General features: G+C 40.9%; 1 protein-coding gene and 1 long non-coding RNA gene across 6 annotated transcripts in view; one reads left to right on the top strand and one right to left on the bottom strand.

Annotated features, from left to right (window-relative positions):
* The window catches only part of SH2D4A (SH2 domain containing 4A), a 59,371-nt gene extending 53,613 nt beyond the window's left edge, over positions 1-5,758 (bottom strand). The window contains exons 1-2 of one of the 5 annotated variants that reach the window (XM_058720455.1): positions 5,646-5,758; positions 29-412 (exon numbers count right to left, since the gene is read on the bottom strand). In XM_058720455.1, the coding sequence (XP_058576438.1) occupies positions 29-209 (181 nt within the window). In that variant the 5' untranslated portion in view covers positions 210-412; positions 5,646-5,758. Of the gene's footprint in view, positions 1-28; positions 413-4,843; positions 5,029-5,053; positions 5,261-5,404; positions 5,449-5,645 lie in introns of those variants that run through there. The other 4 variants (XM_058720458.1, XM_058720456.1, XM_058720454.1 and 1 more) reach the window with 4 other exon arrangements.
* A 1,664-nt stretch (positions 5,759-7,422) lies between these two features.
* Positions 7,423-21,176, top strand: LOC131506080 (uncharacterized). Its single transcript, XR_009258721.1, has 2 exons — positions 7,423-7,610; positions 20,725-21,176. It is a non-coding gene; the product is annotated as an uncharacterized LOC131506080 (long non-coding RNA).
* Positions 21,177-23,004: the final 1,828 nt, after the last annotated feature.

Genomic DNA, 23,004 nt, shown 5'->3' with positions numbered 1-23,004 from the left:
TTCACAGAAGAGACATAGCTAAGTTTACCTTTCTTTGGTCTGGATTTCACTGGCAAGGACTCCTTTTTTTCCATTGCTGCTTCTCTTTCTTTCCATCGGCGGATCTGTTCCTCCCTCATCTTGAAGAACAGGATCTGTTTCTGCTCTTCGCTGAGCTCTGCCAGCAGATCAGGATCTATGTACATCTCTGATAGTATCTGTTTCAGCATCTTTGCAGGTCTGGAGTCTTTTACACCTGTGGCAAAAGTTCTTGGAAATGGCTTCCAGGTGTGCCTCTCCTGGGCTGGCAACTGGGTGCACTCACAGACCTTCAAAGAGACTCGCAGCAATCCTAACGACAGGGACAATAATTCAGCAGACTGGCTCTTGGTTCCTGGCACCAAATATCCTGTCCAAAATTCTGTTTGTGAACCTGTAAAGAGCAACAAGCAAAAAGCAGGCAGTATTAAAATTGTAGATGCCAGGCAGGGGCAGGCTTATGAATTAAGCTTGGAGGAAATACAGTATCGCCTTTCATTTCAGACGCAAGGAGAAGAAAAGCTGAGGCACACTTTGTCGAGAGTTTGTGTAACCTCTATCCCGTAATTTCCAAAGATACTTTATCAAAAAAACAAAACAAACCCTAACTTTTTACAGGCCAATCTCAGGGAAACAAAAAAATTAACAGAGATTTGGCCTTCTCCCAACGAAGCAAACATATTATTACCTCAGAGCCTAACCACCAACTGTATGGCTGAGAAAAGAATAAAAGAAAAAAAGGCACAGGAAGAAATTAAAAGGTTCTCTCCAAACAACTTATTTCAAAAGAAAATACTGTTTTTGAGATTTCACAGAATTACCCACCCCAAACCAAACCAAAACAGGGCCACGCTGAAGGAAGGAAAAAGAAGAAATATAAATTAGAGCACAATGCAGTTTTCCCATTTCCCCTTAAAAGTAGCACTAAATAAACAAAATTACGTGCTTTCATCTTCACAGGACAAGGCAATTTCCAGACAACCTCCTAGAACCATAAAAAACTCTGTATGTACAGGAGAAAACATTCATGTACATTCTGGAAGGTCACCAGGTTTTATTTAGGTGTACCTGTTCTATATATCTAATTTAATAAAATTTACATTTACAGACCAGAAAAACTGGGAGAACAGAGACATAACTAGGTTCCTTACAAAGGATCCCTGTTTACAAAAGACTTTATTAGAGGGCTCCTTTAACAAGAAGCCAGGGACTGGTGCACTCACAAGTGGCTTTCTATTGGGGGAGGGGGCGCAATTTCACTGACGTTTCATCTAATTTATGCGTTCCTGTTTGGTTGATTTTTTATTATTTTTTTAAATTTTAAGTAAGCTCCACACCCAACGTGGGGCTCGAACTCATGACCCCGAGATCAAAAGTTAGTTGCACACTGTACAGACTGACACAACCAGGTACCCTAGATGATTTTTTTTTACTTCATCTTCAATATAATAGCATACACAAAAAAGCTTACTTACTGAGACTTTTCAGGATCACCTATGTTTAAAAAGTTGTCTAGTAATTTGGTGCTCACAATGCCTCAATAATCTCACCATCTAGCCATGCCTCTCAAATACCTTGATTCTCCAAACTAAGTTCAAACACTCTTAAACCATCCCTTACTTACTTAAACCATGGCTCCTCTTACCTAGTTCCTTCATTTTGACACTCACAAAGCCAGACTGTAATGCTCCCTGGCTTCCGCTTCCCCTCGTCTTCCTCTTCCTTGCAAAGCTGCTCTTTCATTTACACCAGTCTTTTGACACAAGAGTGCTCAACAGTCGGGGTACCCCTGAATGTCTGCATACACAGCACATAGTTAAATTCATCTCTATTCATTGTGCAGCAGGAACCTTTTTTGAGCCTCTAACTATTCTTGCTAACTGCATCCTATAACTTCCTGCAGCATTCAACTACTGGAACTCAAATGGAACACAATATGAAAATTTTTGAAAAGAATTAAAAGCAATGTTTGACTCTAAATCAGGCAGACATGTCCCTCCCAGGCTCCCTTCCTACCTTTGTATTTTGCTTTGAGATGACCCTCAAAGGCCAGAAGAGCCACAGAACTGATGTCCTGTGATGCTTTTCTGACTTTTGGGTCCCAACAGCTTCTTGAGGGGCCGAGCCAACTAAATCCACACTAAAAGAAAGGTTGCCAGAGGCTGAGCTCTGTCTTCCTAGGAACCACAGGAAGAAATTTGGTTTCTCAGCACACTTGACTCCAGTGCTCTGAGATGAAGTGGTAAAAAACCAAAGTGAATGACTCCTTGATGTTCCAGTAAATATCCTTATGTTGGCACATTCCATGATTCCAGTGACTGACTTTCACAGCAATAAAACATGTAGAAAAGGAGGAACCCAGTGAAGCCTGAGGTTTCAGTTCTGTTTCCTATTTGGAATGGGGTGAATCTTAGCAACAGTAATGATGTGGGTAAAGCCAAAAAACCAAAACCCTGAAAGTGCCAAATTCACATTGTTCCTCTCTCCCCATCCCAGAGTACCCCTGATAATAAGAGCTCACCCACACTATGCCAGCCACCACCTTAAGCACCTTACATACATTAACTTACATAATTTTCACAATTACCCTTGGAGTTCAGTTTCTCCCTATCCCTATTTCACAGATGAAGAAGATGGAAAGTGGAAGAGCTGGGCAGTCTGGCTCGAAGTCAGCTCTACTGTGCTCCACTAGCACAGTAGAGTTTTTTTGTAAGCCCAGAATCAGCACATCATCAGGATATGGTACCACATGTGAAATTTCAGAATGAAGACCAGCAAATTCTTGCAGCAACATAAATGCTGACTTGAAGGTGCATGACACATTGCTTCTGAGGGGCAAAAGCCTCATCCAGGTAATTGTAGCTAAGCTGTGGGGAGGCCAGGTATTGAAAAGACCTCCCCCACCCCCCCTCAACCCCCAAAGAAGGGCAGCAGGGAACTGTCATGGTGGCCCAAGTGTGGATGTTGTTTGCCTACTTTATTCACCAGGTGCTTAGTGTTCTCAGTTTCCCCTCTCACAATCACTAGGAGTAGCACAAATGGTACAGCCTCTCACAGGTATGAAAAGTTCCACTGTACCTCTGTGATTAGATACTCAAGCTCTTTCTGTTTTAGTTTTGGTTTGTTTTGCCTTTTCCGGCAAATGTGGATTTTTAGCATTAAAGTTAACTACTGGATCTTGACGGAAAGACACTGGCCTCCCTGTGTCCTCAGAGAATACTTGGGACCCAGCTAACAGCTATCTTGAGGTCAGGCAGCTGAAATAATATGCATGCCATTCTAAGGCTGTTGATTCCCACCAGTGTGGATTAACTCCTTCCTCCTCTGTGCTTTCAGATGGAAAATTCACATTGCACAGAGTGCTTACAGAACATCCAGCAAGGACTCCAGTGTGGGCTTTTCAAGAGCTGCGTGACTTGCAGATGTCAGCTACTCAGTTTTCTCATCCATGAAATGAGGGTCTGTACTATACATCTTTGTAATTTGAGGACTATGTCATATAGTCTAGGTGACGTTACAGAGACAAGTAGAGACAGAGTAGAGGAAATAGAAACGAGGAAACTAACTAACCAGGGTTTTTCCCACTTTCACTCCCTGACAGGACAACCCCTGACATTGATTCAAACTTCAAATGACTTTCCCCATCTAACAAACTGGGTGCAGCAAACTTCCAGCTATTCAAGCTCCAATAAAAAGGAAAGCTAAGCTAACTGTTTTCTCTTGTGTAGCACTTTTCTTTAAAAAGAGAAATGACAACCCCATATCTGCTATTTATTTCAAAAATAAATTTCTAAAGGGTGATAGGATTTTCCAAGATACCACAGATTTGGCCTGACACTCACATCTTCCACAGCCCTGTTCAACAAAATAAAAATTGTGTTTTTAATGACTCTGAGACCTTGGGTCGGGGGAAACCCGAGATAAAGCCTAAATCATAACAATAATGTAATATGGACCGTAAAACTTTAATGCTAAGAATACAGTTTGAATTCTAATTCTTCTAAAACATCCAGCTGTTTTCAGACTTTCAGTTATCTTATTCAACTTTACCTTATAAAGTTTATCTACAAAAGGGCAATTTTTGAGGATAAAATGAATTACCAGAGGCGACAGCAATTTGCTGTTTTGTACATATATACCTTGCTTCAGAATTTGAAATCACTGTACATACAGATTTATCTAGAAAATTCCATTCATGTGTCAAATCTATGTCCACAAATGCTTTCCACTTATTTATTCACTTTTTAAGAGCTCCAAGTCGTCTCTATTAAGCAGGCGATCAAAAGTCCTTTATAGGGGATTCTGGCTGGCTTAGTGGAGACCTTTGATCTCCCCGTCCTGAGTTCCAGCCCCACCTCGGTGAGGCCCCACTTCGGTGAGGGGTGGGTGGGTAGAGCTTACTTTAAAAACAAAAACAAGGGGCGCCTGGGTGGCTGAGTCGGTTAAGCGGCTACGTTGGGCTCAGATCATGATCTCACGGTTTGTGAGCTCGAGCCCCACATCCAGATCTTTGCTGACAGCTCAGAGCCTGGAGCCTGTTTCAGATTCTGGGTCTCCCTCTCACTCTGCGCCTCCCCCGCTCACACTCTTTCTCTTTCTCTCTCAAAAATAAATATTAAAAAAAATTAAAAACAAAAACCTTTCAGGAGGTAAGGAACACTAAGCTTAGAGAGGGGTGCCATGCTTCCTTCTTCCCTGCGACCCTTGGGAAGCTCTGAGACAACCTGACAAAACCTACAAACAGTGACTTCTCCCAGTGACTCCACGCCCACCCCTCCAGGCGCCCGCGCGAACCCCGAGAACAGGAGTGGGCAGGAGTGTCCACTTGGCTGAAGAAGGTCATCTCCGGGTTGTCTGGGGCCACGGTCGGGGTCTGCCTTCCAGCAGCGGGCGGCGACGCTCGGCCCTGAAGCCGGCCCCGCCCGCGGCGCCCGAACCCTACAGGGAGGGCAGCCCTGGGTGCCGGCGCGCTGGGAAACCGGTTCGCGGGACTCTCCCATAAGGTCTGGGGCGAAGGAGGTCCGCACGGCCCTACCCCACGTGTGCGCGAGCGCTCGTCCGCGGGTGCAGTCGCTGCGGGGCCACAGGCGGGGGCGCCCGTCGCGGGCGGGTGGACGCAGGCGCGCAGGAGCCGCCGAGGACGCGACAGACGGGAGACACGCGTGGCGCCGGGGCCGCTCTGCTACAGTCCAGAAGCTCCAAGCTATCCCGACTCTCCCACGCGTCCACCTCGGGCCCGCCCCGGCTCAGTGACGCGCGTGCACACACCCCTCAGGGACCCGGAGGCCAGCCCTGAGCCCCATAACTGCCCCCAGACCTCCCGAGTGCGCCGAAGCCTTCTCCCTCGGGGCTCCCCGTACCACGGCCACAAGCCCCGGCCTCTCACCCGCCCGCAGCTCCAGACACCGGACACCCGACACCGGACACCCGCCCCCCGCCCGGCAGTGGCGGAGGAGGGCCCGGGGAGGGGCGAGTGCAGGCCCCGGCCCAGGCGTCGCCCCGGGCCTCCCCCAGCCCGCCTCATCCCTGCGCCTTCCACGCTCCTCCTCGAGTCCGCCGGCCCCACAACACGTACAGTCTTCTCGGCCTCCGCCTCCTGGCCTCCCTTCCCCACCCCAGGCACTTACCCGTGCAGGGCTCTGCGCTCCTCTAGCAGATTGACCCGAGCAACGCCACGTCCAGTTGGGCCGCCAGAAGCTGTCGGGGAAGGGAGAGCAAGGCAGCCGTGCTTGAGAGCGGCACAGGCTGGCTGGACAAACACTCTGGCCGAGATGTTGGCAAACAGTGTCCCTCAGCCCCGGCCCGCCCGCGCCGCCCCACCCGCGACCCACATGCCGGAGTGACTGACTGGGCGCTCACGGCCCCACCCTACCACCTGGAGACGCTCCAGGGCCAGACGTCGGCGAGGCCGTGTGGCCTGCTGCATCCCGGGCCCCTCTCTCCTGACCGCACACTGCCCCGAGCTGCCGGGGGTCCGGGGCGGCAAGGCCACCGCCCTCCACCTGCGGTCTGTGAAGGCCTGTCGCGCCATCTCAGGACCCGTAGAACTTATTAATATCAGCCGGCCAGGCCCTTTCTCCACTCCAGAGCTCAAGGTTTCCTTCAAGGTGGAGCCTGCGGAGGCGGGCAGACACTTCTCAGTTACACTGAGTCCTGGCAGGCCAAGTCCAATCACCTCTCGGGTTTTGCTCAAGAGTCTCTGGAGCTTACTTTTTTTTTTTTTTTCTTTTGTTGATACTAAGTAATTTATCAGAGTTCAGGACTTTGTCAATTCAGGTGTGGCTTTGTGGGACAGGATGGAGGAGGCAAAAGGCTAGAAAGATGGAGACTGAAGTTAAAAAAATGAAAGACGGAGTTAAAAAATGAAAGAATCTGTAGAATAGGAAAGAAGGTAAAGGAAACTTGTGAATTGCAGCAAGAACAGGTTGGGGTGGTGCATGAAGGGAGGAGCCCAGTACAGGAAAGCTGGGCAGAAGCAGAGTACAAATGTTGGAGGGCGTTTATCATTGTGGGGGAACATTCAGAATGTGGGCAGAAGAACAGCCTGCTTTGGGGAACTCCAGATGGCACATGTTGGGGAGAAATGTGATAAACTGAGCATTCAGTAGTCCTCTCCATAGCCTACCTGATAAATTCAGAGGTCTGATTGCTTCCTTCAAAACTGAACCTTTCTTATTTGTAACCTCTCCAGCCTACAAGTTAGAAAGAGCCTTGGGGCAGAGGTAGTCCTTGAGACCTAACTATTTAGGAACCATTCTAGGGATCTGAACAGGGGAGAATTTCCGGTTTAGGTTTGGTTCCCACTGCTTATTAAATGAATGGCCTGTGGGTGCATTTCGCTGGATTGTCATTTGCCCCTGGGTAGCTGCTGTGTCCAGTTGAAAATGAATCCTAACACTTCATGGACTGAGCAGTTGAAGAACTATAAAGGTGGTTCATCAGCCAGCAAAATTTCCATAGAACACTGGTAGCAGCCAATTACCTTCCCCCACACGCAAATTCTTTTCATGTCCTGACAAGTCTTTGTAACAGTGCTCCCACTTCATTATTAACCTCTCTGTACTTCAGTTTTCCCCTCTGGATGATAACAATGCCTACTACCTCATGAAGTTGTTGAGAGGGCTAAATGAGATAATACATGTAAAGTGCTTAGAATAGTTCCTGGGTGTGATGAGTGTTCAAACACATTAACTTACATTATTTCACATCACATACTATAATTTCAAGTTACAACTTCACACAGACTGTGGATTTTGTCTTCTGCAGTACCTGGACTCCAAGTTAGCCTCAGTGATCCATCCCCACCTTCTAGTGTGTCACTTCTAAGATTAGGTCATAAAAGACCTTGTAAGTGCTTGTCAGGCTGGGCTTCCAGTGCAGGTCTTTGAGGCACTACTGTGGGACCACCAGCTTCAAAATTGTAGTGCATGTTCTGGCCCAGCAGCGGCCTGGGTGACTGCTAAGTGTTCTTCAGGGAGACAGCAGTGGGCAGAGTTGCTGACCCTGTGAACAAAATGAGAGATGCTGAAGCAGGCAAGAAGTTCTTTATTCAAAAATGTGCTGGGTTCTACTCCTGAAACCAAGACTACACTGTATGTTTACCAACTTGAATTTAGATTTAAAAAAAAAAAATGTGCTCGGTGCTAGATGGTGGAAAAAAGTGGGAAACACAAAACAGGTCCAAATCTCTAAGGTCTTTTTGAATGAAAAATAGGATAAGCACCAGGATTTTCTTATTCCGATGCTAATAAAAACAAAGGCGTTATCTGGGGGAGAAGGAACTGATGGAATATTTGGAGAAACCAAAGAAATATATAGCTGGAACTAAAATGGTCTTTGCTGGTCTTAAAATGAATGAGAGAGAAGATCTTATTTGATATTTGAAATGGGCAACATCTTCATGAAATGCTCTTGCAACTTAAAAAATATTAGTTATAAGCCAAAATTTTCCAGTTTCAAATACTGCATGTTTAAGGAAGTCATATTTGATCTTTCTTGATCAGCCTATAGTAGGTTTAACATTTAAAAATAAAAGTTGAAATAAAAAAATAAAAATAAAATAATTAAAAAATAAAGACCTTATAGCTTGTCTTGGTTTGTGTGTGTCTCTCTGTCTGATCATTCATTCTGAAGGAAGCCAACTACATCATAAGCAAACCTGTGGAGAGGCCCACATTGAGAGGAACTGCGGACTCCTGCAACAGCCACAAAATGAATGCGAAGTGGATCCTTCAGACCTAGCGAAGCCTTCCAATGACTACAGCATTGGCCTGTAGCTTCAGTGCAAATTCATGAAACCACCTAATTAAGCCACTCTCTAGTTCCTGACTTACAACATTGAGGTAGTAAATTTGTGTTGTATTAAGCTACTAAGTTTGAGGAAATTTGTTACATGGCAATGGATAACTAATATACTTCCTCATTGGTCTTGTTTCTAAGCCAGTTTTAGCTAGGTTTTGTATACAGAAACTTTCATGTACTGGGTAACTTATTTAAATACAGATCCAGGACCTCACCCCAGAGCTAGGGAATATAATGTCCGTGAGGCACAGGCATCTGCATTTTGAGTAAGCACTCTAAGTGATTGGATTAGAGATGGGGTTACAGATCATGCTACCAGAAACCCTGCTTCAGGCTCTCCAGGTCAGACATTTCTGAATGCAATCGTCAATTTATCTCTTTAAAACATTAACTCTAATTCTTCATTTTTGGTTGCTAAAAATTCTTTGATGCCTACTCCTCCTTCTTGTCTAAAAATAAGCCTAAACCTCTTGTCAACTTTCAAGGACCAGGACAATCTAGAAGTAATCTTCCTCAGCTTTATTATCTTCCTAATACAAACCCTGCTTCCAGATAATCTGACATTTTCCAGGCTCTTAAACCTACACAGGCTCTGCAGCTTCACAGTATGGCCTTAGTTGAAAATGTGTTGCCTTATAACTTGACTTCTAAAAATCCTACCTCTTCTTCAGGCATCAATTCTTAGGAATCCTTTCCTGTCGAGCCTCCCCTGTGTCAGAAGCAATCCCTACTTCTGTGTTTACAGCATTTGCATTACAAGTTAGCATTCAACACGTTACAAGAACCAGTTAATGAACACTCACTAAGTGCCGGGCCCTGTGGTGACCCTGGGGTATGGCAGAGAGCAGACAGCCAGGGCTCCTGCTGCCATCCTTGATGCAGCAGTGCCTTGTACAGTAGCTGTGTGTATGTTTTATGTCTGTTTGAAATCATAAATGTCTTGATAGCAAGGACTAATTCTATGCTAGTTTCAGTCTTCATCAACACTCAGGCACACAATAGGTATTCAGTGCATGCTACTTGAGTGGATGTTGATACTCCAAATGAATGTGGACTGTACACAAATACTATAGTCATTCACACTATGTGGAGCCTGGTATCTCTTTTTTTCTCTCCTTGTTTCCCTTCCATCCATCTTGTCATGTGCCTCTTTCCTGTATTTGTAAATATCTTCCTTTTCCTCTTATTTCTGTAGTTCTTTTTCCATCCTCCTCACTTGGTCTCCCTTATCCTCTACCACCTTTTTTGTTTTCCCTCTCCTGTCTCCCAGTATTTTCTCTTTCAATTAGCATAATCTGAAACAGAAAATATATTTTCCCCCTTAATTTCAAAACCAGACAATTAAAATGTTTCAGATTGCTCTCAAAAACATCAAGTGGCTCTGTTACTTACTCATGAGGCCTTCAATTACTTTTAGCCTCCTTTTGGGCCAGTGCTCTCAATAGAAAGCATTTCCCCATTCCATGATCCAGGATGCAACACTCCTGACAGAATGGGAGATCTGAACAACCAGGCCTTAGCAAGGGACAGGCGTGGAGCATCTACTGCTGGCTGGCCACTGGCAAGTCGGAGACGTGTACCACATGCACCACCAGCACGTGTGTTCAGGAGGGCCCCAATGCCCATCTAGGGGCAGTATTCTAAGAGAAAAGCTAAATATCTATTTACGAAATGCTAATTTTTTAATGTGTCATTTGTAGTAATGGATACCATGAAACAAATAGCCTACATTTTAGTGGACATTAAATGGCATTCCGTTTAGAATGTTGTTTAAGAGGCCTGCTACCCGGAGCTGTCATGTTCAGCCACGCGCATGGTGCTATACAACTGGAGAGACACCAAGCAGACACTACAAAGCATAAGACACCCCTTGGGGACTTTTCATTTTTCCTAAATAAAAGTCAATTTGTGTTTAAGTTCTACAGAAGCAAAAGTTCCTTTCAAATATTTTCTTCGTAAAAAAAAATAGGATAAGTACCAATAATATTTTTCCTGCCATATTTTATCATCAACATCAGAAACCTGAAGTACATTTTTAATTTTTAAAGAAGTTATATATTTGTCATATTTATCCCATAGTGAATGTGAAGTAGATGTAAATGAAAAAGACTAAAACATTTCAACTTTACTCAAAATTGAGCAAATCTCAAAATAAATCTCTGTTAAGTCATCATTCACCAAAAAAACCCAACAACAACCAAAAAAAAAAAAAAAAAAAGGGATTGAAGGTATACTATGATTTCAACTGTTGGCCAGCAGTTAGGTTTGGTTTTGAACTTTTTTCATTTCTTTATGACTCTATGTGAGCTTTTATTCTTTCATCTTTCTTTGAAAATATCAAGAAGATTATTGGTCTTCACATTCATCTTTGAAATACTCTAATTTTAGTGTTTCCCCCTGAATTCTCTTTGTGAACAACAAGTTCAACAAGATTGTTTGAGGAAACAATCCTCAAAACCCATGCTCTGGGTTGCTGATAAGACATTTCTTCATTTCTTGTATTTCTGTGATGCAGTGGTAAGCAGCCGGTGGCCCAGAGGAATCACTGACCCGGCTTGTGAATGGAATTGGACTAATTCTACCCCAAGTAATATGGGACATCTTGTGAATAGCCTGTATTAACCAGTGCTTTTGTACAGGTCAAAGCTCTGATAAAGGGGCAGAAAGCTTTCCCTAGTATTGTGGCACTCCCTGGACCTTCCTAGGCAGTTCTGAGTAGGTCTCCTAATGCTAACAAAACCAAAGTCTCATCTCTTCCTTGGACCAAATTCAGAATCAGGTTTTGATTTCCTAACTTCTCTCTTCTTGCATTCTTTCCAAAAAGTACACAAATTCATTTCAATTTTATAAGGGTTCACTGCCAGTGAGCACAGAAATAGTCTCAAGCACATATTAAAATAACCTACGGGGATTTAATATTTGTCCCTTTGTCCTCTCTGCCAAGGGGTTCTTATTTGATTGAAATGGAATCAAATTGCTTTTTAAAGCAACCCAGGCGACCTTAATGTGTGGCCAAAGTTGAGAACCACTAAAATATATGGAAACAAAATTCATTGGTTATGGATTTTGAAGGAGTGGTAATGGCAACCCCTAGACTTTTACTAAAACAAACATGAAGCTAGATATTCATCTGTTAGGTTCTGGTCTTAAAGTCCCACGACGTTGTCTGGAAATGGATGTTCCACCAAACCCAGCCTGCTACTTAAATGCGATACAAGAGGTGACTGTGTGGCTTGTTGTGGCAGCCTCAATATGTCTAACTTTCACTCCTTTCCTTCCTTTCACTGCTTTCTGGTTATGAAACCCGGGTGTTCCCTCTAGGCAATCTTGCTGAGGAAAGCACTTCTCCCTGTAGATCGAAGATTGCTCCCTCACACCAAGGGTTCCACATGTCCTCAGTCATGTCCTGGTCTTTCCTGGAAGTAGCTGGAGTTCTGCCCCCTAGCAAGTCTTGCACTCTCCACCAAACCATTTCCCTCTATTATACTGTTTGCCTGAAGACTTTTGTGTAACTGGAAATTGGAGTTCATTCTGTCCTTGTGTAAGGTAACACACTTTGCCTCTTCCTCTAAGGATATGTTTAAATAAGAGCCAGCTTATGGCCTCAGTGGTAAGTGCCATTGTTTAGTTTGAGACAGAAAGTTGGTTTTTATTGGCATGTTAGTATTTTAATGACAAGGAAGTTTGTACAGCATCCAGTAGAGTGGAAGGTTATGGCCAGTAAATGACAGATCATCTATACAAATAGGGAAATATGAAAGACAGAGGACTTTCCCTTATGGAATTTGTATCCACATAGAATGTATATAACCACACTTGCCAACCCTCATTGGGATTAAATTGTACATCTTTATATGTTCTCATTAAAAGACAATAAATCATATAATGTTTAGGACTAGAAGGAATCCAGCCATTATTTGGACCCCATTCTGCAGCAAAAAAAAAAAAAAGAAGAAGAAGAAGAAAGAAAAAAGAGGGGCGCCTGGGTGGCTCATTCGGTTGAGCGTCCGACTTCGGCTTAGGTCATGATCTGAGTCTGTGAGTTTGAGCCCCGTGTCGGACTCTGTGCTGATAGCTCGGAAGCCTGGAGCCTGGTTCGGATTCTGTGTCTCCTTCTCTCTCTGCCCATCCCCCGCTTGTGCTCTGTCTCTCTCTGTCTCTCAAAAATAAATAAATAAATGTAAAAAAAATTTTTTTTAAAAAATGAGGCAAAAACAAGGTTAACAATTGAAGGGCTAGTCATTGGCATATCTAGAAATTAAAAAATTTTTTCCGACACATAATCTTTACAAAGTTATTATACTATGTTAAATTAACTAGCTCATTTACCTAACTGAATTCAGGAAAGAGTGAAGGGAACCACTGCCTGTGTTTCTCTCCTAACATAAAGCATCTTTGTGCCTTGATGAAGAGGCAGATGGGAACTGCCTTCGAGGCTGCACTACTTCAGGGCCAGCTGTTTGTGTACAGGATTCACTCCAGTCTCCGCTCACAGCACTGAGCTCACATTACAAGACCTGCAGGTACATTAAACTTTCAACCCCCCTCTGGAGAAAACAAAGCTGAGACTAGGATCCTCTTAAGTATAATAAGTAGGTATTGGTGAAACAACAAATCAATTCTGAATGTTAGGTTCTGATTAAAGGAAGAAGCATAAGGAAAAAAAAACGGAAAAATGAGAAGGAATAGGGAATAGAGGAATCAACAGCAAAAGAATAAAGGAAGTGAAGGTGAATTTAAAAAAATGAATACATAACTTAGTTGATTTCTTAAGTAAGATTTCCTTTGGTGCTTTCCTGCGGAGCCTCAAATCCACTCTCCTTCCTTGTAGAGGAGTGGTTCAAACAACAGAGGAAGGAAGAATGTGTATGGCATTCAGACATGATTTTGAGAATCTTTAGTGGAGGAAATATACATTTTGAAGTGATCATCACAGTAAGTCTAGTTGCTATACATCCTTATATGAAGCTACACAATTATTTTTCTTGTGATAAAAACTTCCAAGATTACTCTTAGCAACTTTCAAATATGTGCTACAATACTATTGACTAGTTGTCACACTGTATATTCCATCTCCATGACTTTATTTTATAATTGGAAGTTTGTACTCCTTGACCCTTGTACTCCTTCACCCATTTTACTCACCCCCAACTCCCCTCCCCTCTGGCAAGCACCAATCTGTTCTCTGTATCTATGAGTTTTGTTTTAATAAGTTCCATATATAAGTGAAATCATATGGAATTTATCTATCTCTGTCTGACTTATTTTGCTTAACATAATACCTTCAAGGTCCATTAATGCTGCAAATGGCAAGATTTCATTCCTTTTTGTGGCTGAGTAGTATTCCACTGTGGATGGATGGATGGATAGATGGATGGATAGAGATAGATGATAGATAGATAGATAGATAGATAGATAGACTAGCCACAATTTCTTTATCCATTCATCCATCAATGGACACATAAGATACTTTCCATACCATAGCTATTGTAAATAATGCTGCAATGAACATGGGAGTGCAGATATCTTTTTGCGTGTTTTCATTTTCTTTGAATAAATATCCAGAAGTGGAATTGCTGGATCATATGGTAGTTCTATTTCTACTTTTTTGGAGGAAGCTCTATATTGTTTTCCATTGTGATTGCACCAATTCACATTCCCACTGATGGTATATGAGGGTTCCCCTTTCTCCATGTCCTCAATACTCATTATTTCTTGTCTTTTTGATAATAGCCATTCTGACATGTGTGAGGTAATTGTGGTTTTGACTTGCATTTCTCTGATGATTAGTGATGCTGAACATCTCTTCATGTGCCTGTTGGCCATTTGTATGCCTTCTTTGGGAGAATGTCTATTCAGATCCTCTGCCCATTTTTTAGTTGAATTGTTTTTCTTGTCATTGTTATTGAATTGTATGAGTTCTTTGTATTTTTTGGATATTAATCCTTTATCAGATATATGATTTGCAAATATCTTATTCACTTCAATAAGTTGTTCTTTAATTTTGTTGATGGTTTCTTTCACTGTGCAGAAGCCTTTTAATTTGATGTAGTCCTATTTGTTTATTTTTGCTTTTGTTGCTATTGAGTTGAAGTCAGATAAAAAAAAATATATTGCCAAGAATGATGGCAAGGAGCTTACTACCTATTTTCTTCTCAGAGTTTTGTGGTTTCTGGTCTTGCATTCAGGTTTTTAATCTATTTTGAGTTAATTTTCATGTATGGTATAAGACAGTGGCCAAGTTTCATCCTTTTGCATGTGGCTGTCCAGTTTTCCCAACACCATTTATTGAAGAGACTCTCCTTTCCCCATTGTATATTCTTGCCTCCTTTGTCATAAATTAATTGGCCATATACATATGGGTTTATTTCTGAACTCTCTGTTCTATTTCATTGATCTCTGTGTCTATTTTTATTCCAATACCATGTTGTTTTGATGACTATAACTTTGTAATACAGTTTGAAATCCAGGAGTGTAATGCTTCTTGCTTTGTTCTTCTTTCTTAGGATGCCTTGGCTATTCTGAATCTTTTGTGGTTCCATACAAATTTTAGGATTGTTTTTTCTATTTCTGTGAAAAATGACACTGTAATTTTGTTAGAAATTGTACTGAATCTATACATTATTTTGGGTAATATGTATATTTTAATAATATTGATTTTTAAACAATATTCATTCTTCCAATTTATGAGCACACAATATCTTTCTATTTATTTGTGCTTCTTCAGTTTCTTCAGTGTCTTATAGTTTTCAGTGTACAGGTCTTTAACTTGCTTGGTAAAGTTTATTTCTAGGTATTTTTTTTTGATGCAGTTGTAAACAGGATTGTTTTCTTAATTTCTCTGATAGTTCATTGTTAGTATATACAAACACAACAGGTTTTTATACAAGCATACCTCACAGATATTTGTGGGTTCATTTCCAAACCACCACAATAAAGTAAATATCACAATAATTCAATCCAAATGATTTTTTTTGGTTTTCCAGTGCATATATAAAGTTTTATTTATGCTGTACTATAGTCTATTAAGCTTACAATAAATTTATGTCTAAAAAACAATGTGCACACCTTAACTAAAAACACTTTATTGCTAAAATATACTATCATTTGAACTTTCAGTGAGTTGAAATCTTTTTGATGATAAAGGGTCTTGCCTTCATCATGTTGATGGCTGCTAGATGATCATGGTGGTGGTTGCTGGAGGTTGGGGTGGCTGTGACAGTTTAAAGTAAGACAACAATGAATTTGCCACCTTGACTGATTCTTCCTTTCACCTGAACATTTAGAGGCCATTATAGAGTTATTAATTGGCCTAATTTCAGTATTGTTGTGTCTCTGGGAATAGTGATGCCCAAGGAGAGAGAGGCAGAAGAACAGCCAATTGATGAAGAAGTCAACACACACACAATGTTTATTGACTAAATTTGCTGTTTTTTATGGGTGTGGGTCATGGTGCCCCCAAACAATTACAATAGTAACATCAATATCACTGACCACAGATCACCATAATAAATATGATAAAAAAAATTGGTAAGAATTACCAAACTGTGACAGAGACAGGAAGTGAGCAAATGCTGTTTTAAAAATGATGCTGATAGACTTGCTTAATGTAGGCTTGCTACAAAACTTAAATTTGTAAAAAACACAGTATCTGTGATGTGCAACAAAACAAAGTATGCCTGTATATTGATTTTATATCCTGAAAATTTACTGAATTTGTTTACTAGTTCTAGAAGTTTTTTGGTGGAATCTTTAGAGTTTTCTCTCTATATAGATTTTTATAAGATCATATACACAAATAGGGAGAATTTTATTTCTTCCTTCCCAATCTGGATACCTTTTCTTTCTTTCTTTCTTTCTTTCTTTCTTTCTTTCTTTCTTTCTTTCTTTCTTTCTTTCTTTCTTTCTTTCTTCCTTCCTTCCTTCCTTCCTTCCTTCCTTCTTTCCTTCCTTCCTTCCTTCCTTCCTTCCTTCCTTCCTTCCTTCCTTCCTTTCTTTCTTTCTTTCTTTCTTTCTTTCTTTCTTTCTTTCTTTCTTTCTTTCTTCCTCTTTTTCTTTCTTTTTGCCTAATTGCTCCAGCTAGGACTCCCAATACTATATTGAATAAAAGTGACTAGTTTGGACATTCTTGTCTTATTCTTGATTCTATACAAAAGATTTTAGCTTTTCACTGTTGAGTATGATGTTAACTGAACGCTTCCCATATATGGCCTTTATTATGTTGAGGTATATTCTGTCCACACTCACTTTGTTGAGAGTTGTTATAAGTATATGTTGAATTTTGTCAAATGCTATTTCTGCATTTATTGAGATGATTATATGATTTTTAATCTTCATTTCATGAATGTGGTATATCATGTTGATTGATATATAATGGTCTATTTTAAGTTGATAGCAAGTTAAACCTGAACACATTCTAAAGCTCTGCTTTCCACCACCCCCCCCCACCCCCCACCGGGGTGTTATCTTGTTCTTTCATCTGGAACATAGTCCTCTGTCTCCTCATTTTGCTGATTCTCTGAGTTTGTTCCTATGTATTAAGTGAAACAGCTAAATCTTTCAGTTTTGAAGGAGTAGCTCTATGTAGGAGATGAACCTTATCTTTAACCTTGCCTTAGCTCTTGATTGTCTCTCAAACTGTCTCTCTGATGGTTTCAGATCTGCTGAGTCTGGCAGCAGCCACAGGAGCATCAGGGAGTAGCAGGGCACCAACCCACGGAGGGGCAAGACACTTGCCCACCAGGTCACACAGGGGGTTGGTGTCAGCAAGATAGAGGGAAAGTATAAAGATGCTGTCTGCCTTTGTTGGCATTGGAAGGTAGAAGAAGAGTGCCCCAAATAACATATGCTACTGCCTTTGTCCCCAGAGACAGTCCCAACAGCTTTTGGCCCTTTAGCAGATGCCTTAATGTTAGCAAATAAATCTCCCTCACATATGATCTAGGTGTTTTTCAATCTGCTACTTTTGTGCTGGGTCCTGGATCAAAGGAGTCTGTGCATGAGCCCTCTAAGAGCAGAATCTCCATTCCTTATAGCCCTATGTTTTCCTTGGATGTAAGATTTTTTGGGTTTTGAAGCCAGATGATTTGGGAGTATATCTCTCAGATTAGGTCCCAAGGGTTGGGGTGATGTATATGAGGCACACACCTTTTGCTTTTCAGAGAGAAGCTCTGTGGGTGGGATATCCCTCCCAACTCTTTCTGTTGTTGGTCATGTGTGAGGAGTGAGGTTTTTAGAAAGACTGTGTCTCTACTTTTCTTACCTATCTGGGTATGGCCTTTTAATCCTTGATTGTGGAAGATCTGTTCAGCTAGTTTTCAGGGTTTATAAAGAGGGAATTGTTGTAAGTGTAGCTACATATTTGTTTTATCTTTGGAAGGAGGTAAGTTTAGGGTTTTCCCAAGCTGCCATCTTGAACTGCCTTTTCTGAAAGCATAAGTGTTATTGCTAGTTTTGCTACATGGTGAGCAGCCCTCCTAAATTGGTTGAATAAAAAGTCTAGTTAAATGCCCAGGAAAAAAGACTCAAATCATCTGTTTTTTTTTTAAAACAATATTTCCTAGTTAGACTACAAGGAAGTAACATATGCAACTAGACAGATGACACTTAACAGTTAGAAATGGTAATTTAGTCTTCTGTGTGATAATGGCACCATAACTTTGTACAGATTAATACGTCAGAGCACTTTCAAATTATTATTTCATTCAGTTCTTACAACATGTTTGGTGAGATAGACCTTTGGTCTTAATTGACAAATGAAGACACTTAGTTACAGTCCATTTCAAGGATTTGCCTAATTTACACAGTAAGTACAGTAAACTGTATTGCTACATGGTAAACTGGTAGTGGAGGGAGCAGAGCTGAGATTCAGAACCTTTAACATCCAGTCTAAGGCTCTTTCCCCTATGCCCTACTGTCTCTGGCACTGTCATTTCCCCTGCATGTGTAGTAAAAGCTGGAACTTGGTCTTCTTATTTTCGTATCCCTGGAGCCTAGCCCAGTGCATGATATAGAGTAGGTACTTAATAACGTTTTTGTTGAATAAATGAATGAATCTAAATTTGGGCTTGCCCAGAAAGAATTAGTACCTCTCTGAATAGTCTTGGTAAGCTTATTTTAGCCTTGTAGCCTAAGAAATTATCAACATGTTTTATGGAATTTTCTTATTCCCTTGAACAGCTCCTGTAACTTGAATGCTCTGAGATGAGATACTATTCTGTACGAAAGGAAGGGATACTCTTAGGGGGATTATATTGTTATCCTGCAACAGATTCATATACCTCTATGTTTATTTTCAAAATAAATACCTATATTCATTTTCAAATATATACCTCTATATATTTTTCAAATTATCATTCATTGCATGCAATGATGCACATCTTTTATCCCTAGGATGTGAATGACACACATATAAGTAACTATTGTTTTTAAATACATGAACTCTGACCCAGAAGGATTATTATTATGATTGGTCTTGCAATTTTAGTAATGTACCATCTCAAATTGTTATTCCATAGTTTTATTGTCCTTGGTTGTCCAACTAGATTATAAATTCCTTTGGATGGACCTTATGCATTTTGTTCATTTTATATCTCCCTCATGCCTAATAAAGAACCAAATACACAAAGATGGATTTCTGCATTCAAATCAAGGCAAAGAACGTAGTATGCCCTTGAGAGAGCTGTTGTGAGGTTGAAAATGCTTATGAGAAAATATTTGTTTTTTTAATTTTCATCTTGATCCAACTTAACAGATATTGTAGTTAGAATGGAATTCTGTTTTATTAAACTCACAATATTTCCTAAGAGTATATATTTTTTGTAATGAAACTTTATGTTAGTAGGAAAATATAGACAGAATTGAGAAAGCTAATTCTAGGATATTTGAGTTAAGAAAAGAAGCCATATATGGCTCTCCTTCTCTTCCTTCTCTTCCTGCTTTTCCTTCTTTTCCTCCTCACCTAACATGTTTAAAATATCCAGGTGTATACTTTCCATTGCTAAAGCGAGAGGGAAATGAATGATTGTTTTTTCTTGTTTGTCAAACATGTAGCAAATGCCCATTTTTTGCTGGGGAGGCAGGTAACAAAAAGAAACAGTCCCTGATGGCAATAAGCATAATATCTAAAAAGGAGAAATGCTATGAATAAAAACTATCATAATATTTTTATTTATTTTTAAACACTTATTTATTTTGAGAGAGAGAGAGAATGCAGGGGAGGGGCAGAGAGAGAGAGAAGAGACACATAATCTGAAACAGTCTCCAGGCTCAGCACAGAGCCCGACATAAGGCTGGAACCCATGGACCATGAGGTCATGACCTGATCCCAAGTCGGATGCTTAACTGAATGAGCCACCCAGGTGCTCTCTTAACAATTTTAACAAAGGGGTAGAAAGTATAAATACCACAAAGGCCACAGAGACAAAGCTGCGAGTGCTCAGAAGACAGAGTATATCAATCTGGTAGGATCCACATCTTGTGTATGGCAAAATCTGATGCTCGCTGATGGGTCAGGCTGCCTCCAAATGTATCACTTTGGCATACTGATTTTTTAAAAAAATTTTTAAATGTTTATTTACTTGGGGGGGAGGGGCAGTGAGAGGGAGACACAGATCTGAAGCAGGGTCCAGGGTCTGATCTATCAGCGAAGAGCCCAACGTGGGGCTGGAACTCATGAACCTTGAGATCATAACCTGAGCCAGAGTCGGAGGCTTAACCCACTGAGCCACCCAGGTGCCTCTGGCATATTGATTTTTTTTAATTAAAGTTACTTAAGCAACAGCCACTGAAAAAAGGGCACTTACCCTCCTTTGTACTCCTGAAAGCAGAAAATAAATCTCCCATGTGAAAGGTACTCTTCCTGTACCAGGAGGTAAAGAGAGAATTCAGGGTTGAGAAGGCTGTATGAATAAACCCTGTTACTTCCCTAATTTACTACCCCAAGCTCAAACTTCTCGGTCTTGTCACTTCTTTACAAATTTATTGTTTCTGAAAGATATAAAAGCTCCCTGCTCTGGTCACTTCTTTGAATATTATATTTTTGTGAGTATGAAATTAAATCTGCTTTTCTCCTGTTAATCTATCTTATGTCAGCTTAATTATTAGGCTATCCAAGAAACCTAGAAGTGAAGCAAAAAATTTCCTCCTTTACATTATCATAAAATTTATCTTACATTCCCTCCTTTTTTTTTATAGCTTGTTGGTAAGGAAATGGTAAGAATTTGTGGGGCAGTTGGGGTTCTTAGTGAGGCTGAACACATAGTAGGATTTTAGGAACATTTTTTAAATTAGAAATGTTTAGTTCTCTGGTTTGATCTTTCCAGCTCATATGAGTTTTCTTTTACTGTATAACAAATGCCACAAAACTGAGTGCCTTTAAACAATAACACTTTAATATTTCTTAAGGGTTTTTGAGTGGCTGGATGGTTATTCTGCTGGTCTTGCCTGGGCTCACTTATGTGGGTCAGCGGAAACCTGGGACAGTATGGAACAGCTGGACATCTCCCTGTACGTGGCCTTTCACTCTCAAGGAGTCTTCACATGGCAGCAGCAACATTCCAAGAAGACAAGTCCCAGCATGTTGTAGTACATGTGCTGATGTCCTATTGGCTGAGGAAAGCCACAGGGCCAAGTCCAATTAAAATAGGAGGAGCTACACAGTGGTATGGATACTGGGAACTATTAGTGTAACAATCTACCACACAGTCCAATATACAGAACTCTCTAGAAATATGAAGAGCATGCTCAAGGAAGCTCACAGTTGTGTAGGAATGTATTCTCCTGTGTCCAGGGATGGTTTATTTCTGCAGCTGTCTGATGTGGAGTGACTGGACAACTAATAAATTATAATAAACCACTGTGGTACTTCCTATAAGGACTCTTTTTCCTTCCTCTTTCCCTTCCTTCCCTTCCTTCTCTTCCTTCCTTCCTTCCCTCCTCCCTTCTTCTCTTTTCTTTTCTTCTTCTTCTTCTTCTTCTTCTTCTTCTTCTTCTTCTTCTTCTTCTCCTCTCTCTTTCTCTGTCTCCCTCCCCTTCCTTTTTTCCTTTCTTCTAAGAAGGCAATTCTTGCTCATGCTAAATTAGGGAGCATGAAAGACTAGCTCTCAATCTAATGATCTTTGCACAAACAACCTTCCTCCTCATCTGTCCACTGTGGATATGTGGTCTCCAATTTCATCTACTTTAAACTAGACATTTGAGGATTTCTTGTCTAACATTTTATGTGATTTTAAATGTTTATAATTAATTAATGTGATATTTCCTTTACTTTTCAAAGCCATGAATGACCCTTATTCACATCACAATTAATTTCTCATTAATTTTGTTTTTACAATGTTTAACATTAACTAGTAGAGCTAGTAAAAAGGAATGGCCCCACACCAGACCTTAGAGCACTGAACCTTACATTCTAAAAACTATATTTCCTCCTGTTTATTATTAACATTGATTTACCTTGTTTTAGCTGTTAATCTGACTATGAGAACATGGTCTGATATATGATCACTTGGGTTGTTTTTCAGAAAAGAGATGATCATTCCACATCAAACAAACCTCCATTTGCAACTATAAGTGAGTTCAAACTACATTTTAAATAGATTTTAGTTTTCATTATGCCTAAAGGTGTAATTTAACAAACAATAGAGTGCCAAATAGCAGCGGGATATTGAGTCCTTCTTTCTGTTGCACCTTTTGTACGAGTCAGAATATCCCAGTGTATAAGGCCATTATGTGGGGGAAAAGTTAGGCTCTTCTAGAAGCCACATTAACACACTCAGCTTGCACAACCTGATTTAAACCAGGAAGTAACTTGGACATTTGAATAGCAGGTCCTCAAGCAAGTCATATTCTTTGTCTTATAAATAAGGTTGAGATTAAACAAAGAAACAAAACCAAACCTTATTACTTACCTCATGAGTGCAAATGCAAGTTTTGTGAGATCTCTATCACCCATGGATTGCCCTGCACTTCATCATCATCACTATCATTTTTATTCAAATTGTTCTCCTTACTGGTCCTCAATGAGCAGATTTTGTTCAGGCACATGTACATTTGAAGGAAATGAAGAAAATAAGGGGGCATCATAGAAAATGTCATAGTCTTTCTTTTGGTTCAGTGAAGCAATTTTAAGGTGTAAGGATGTAGTGGCGAGTCACACATAGTCAGAACACCGAGGCTTTTCTTTCCAGGAAACAGCTTTATTTGTGCCAGCATGGGATCAGTGTGCCAAGACCAAAAAGGCTGAGTCCTGAACACACAGGGGTGTTGCCTTTTGTACAATTTTTGCTCCTTTGTCTCCCATATATGGTAACATACAGTCTGCATGAGCAGTCTGTGTTACAGAGTCATGAGGAATGTCATACACGTGCATGTAGCCAGGTTGCCTTCCCTTGTCCTGAGGTTTTCACCACATTCCTTAGGGAGGGGCTCTACCACATTCTCCCCTTTGATGCTTGGAACCCCTATTTTGGGTCAAAGAGCATCATCTTGGTTTAGGGGTTTAGATTTCCATAACATCATCACATGCGTGGCTGTTTTCCTTTCGACCATTACCTCAGGTGAGGTTGGAGACAGACCATATAACCGGGGGAGCTAGGCAAGGTAGGATTAAACAAGCTCCCAAAATCAAGAAGGTAATACCTATGAGGGTTTTAAATCCCCTGAGAGTTGAAAACCATCTTCCAAATA

Source organism: Neofelis nebulosa, chromosome 3, assembly GCF_028018385.1.
Source record: "Neofelis nebulosa isolate mNeoNeb1 chromosome 3, mNeoNeb1.pri, whole genome shotgun sequence".
In the NCBI taxonomy this organism is placed as follows: Eukaryota; Metazoa; Chordata; class Mammalia; order Carnivora; family Felidae; genus Neofelis; species Neofelis nebulosa.
This window is presented reverse-complemented; position numbering and strand designations above follow the sequence as displayed.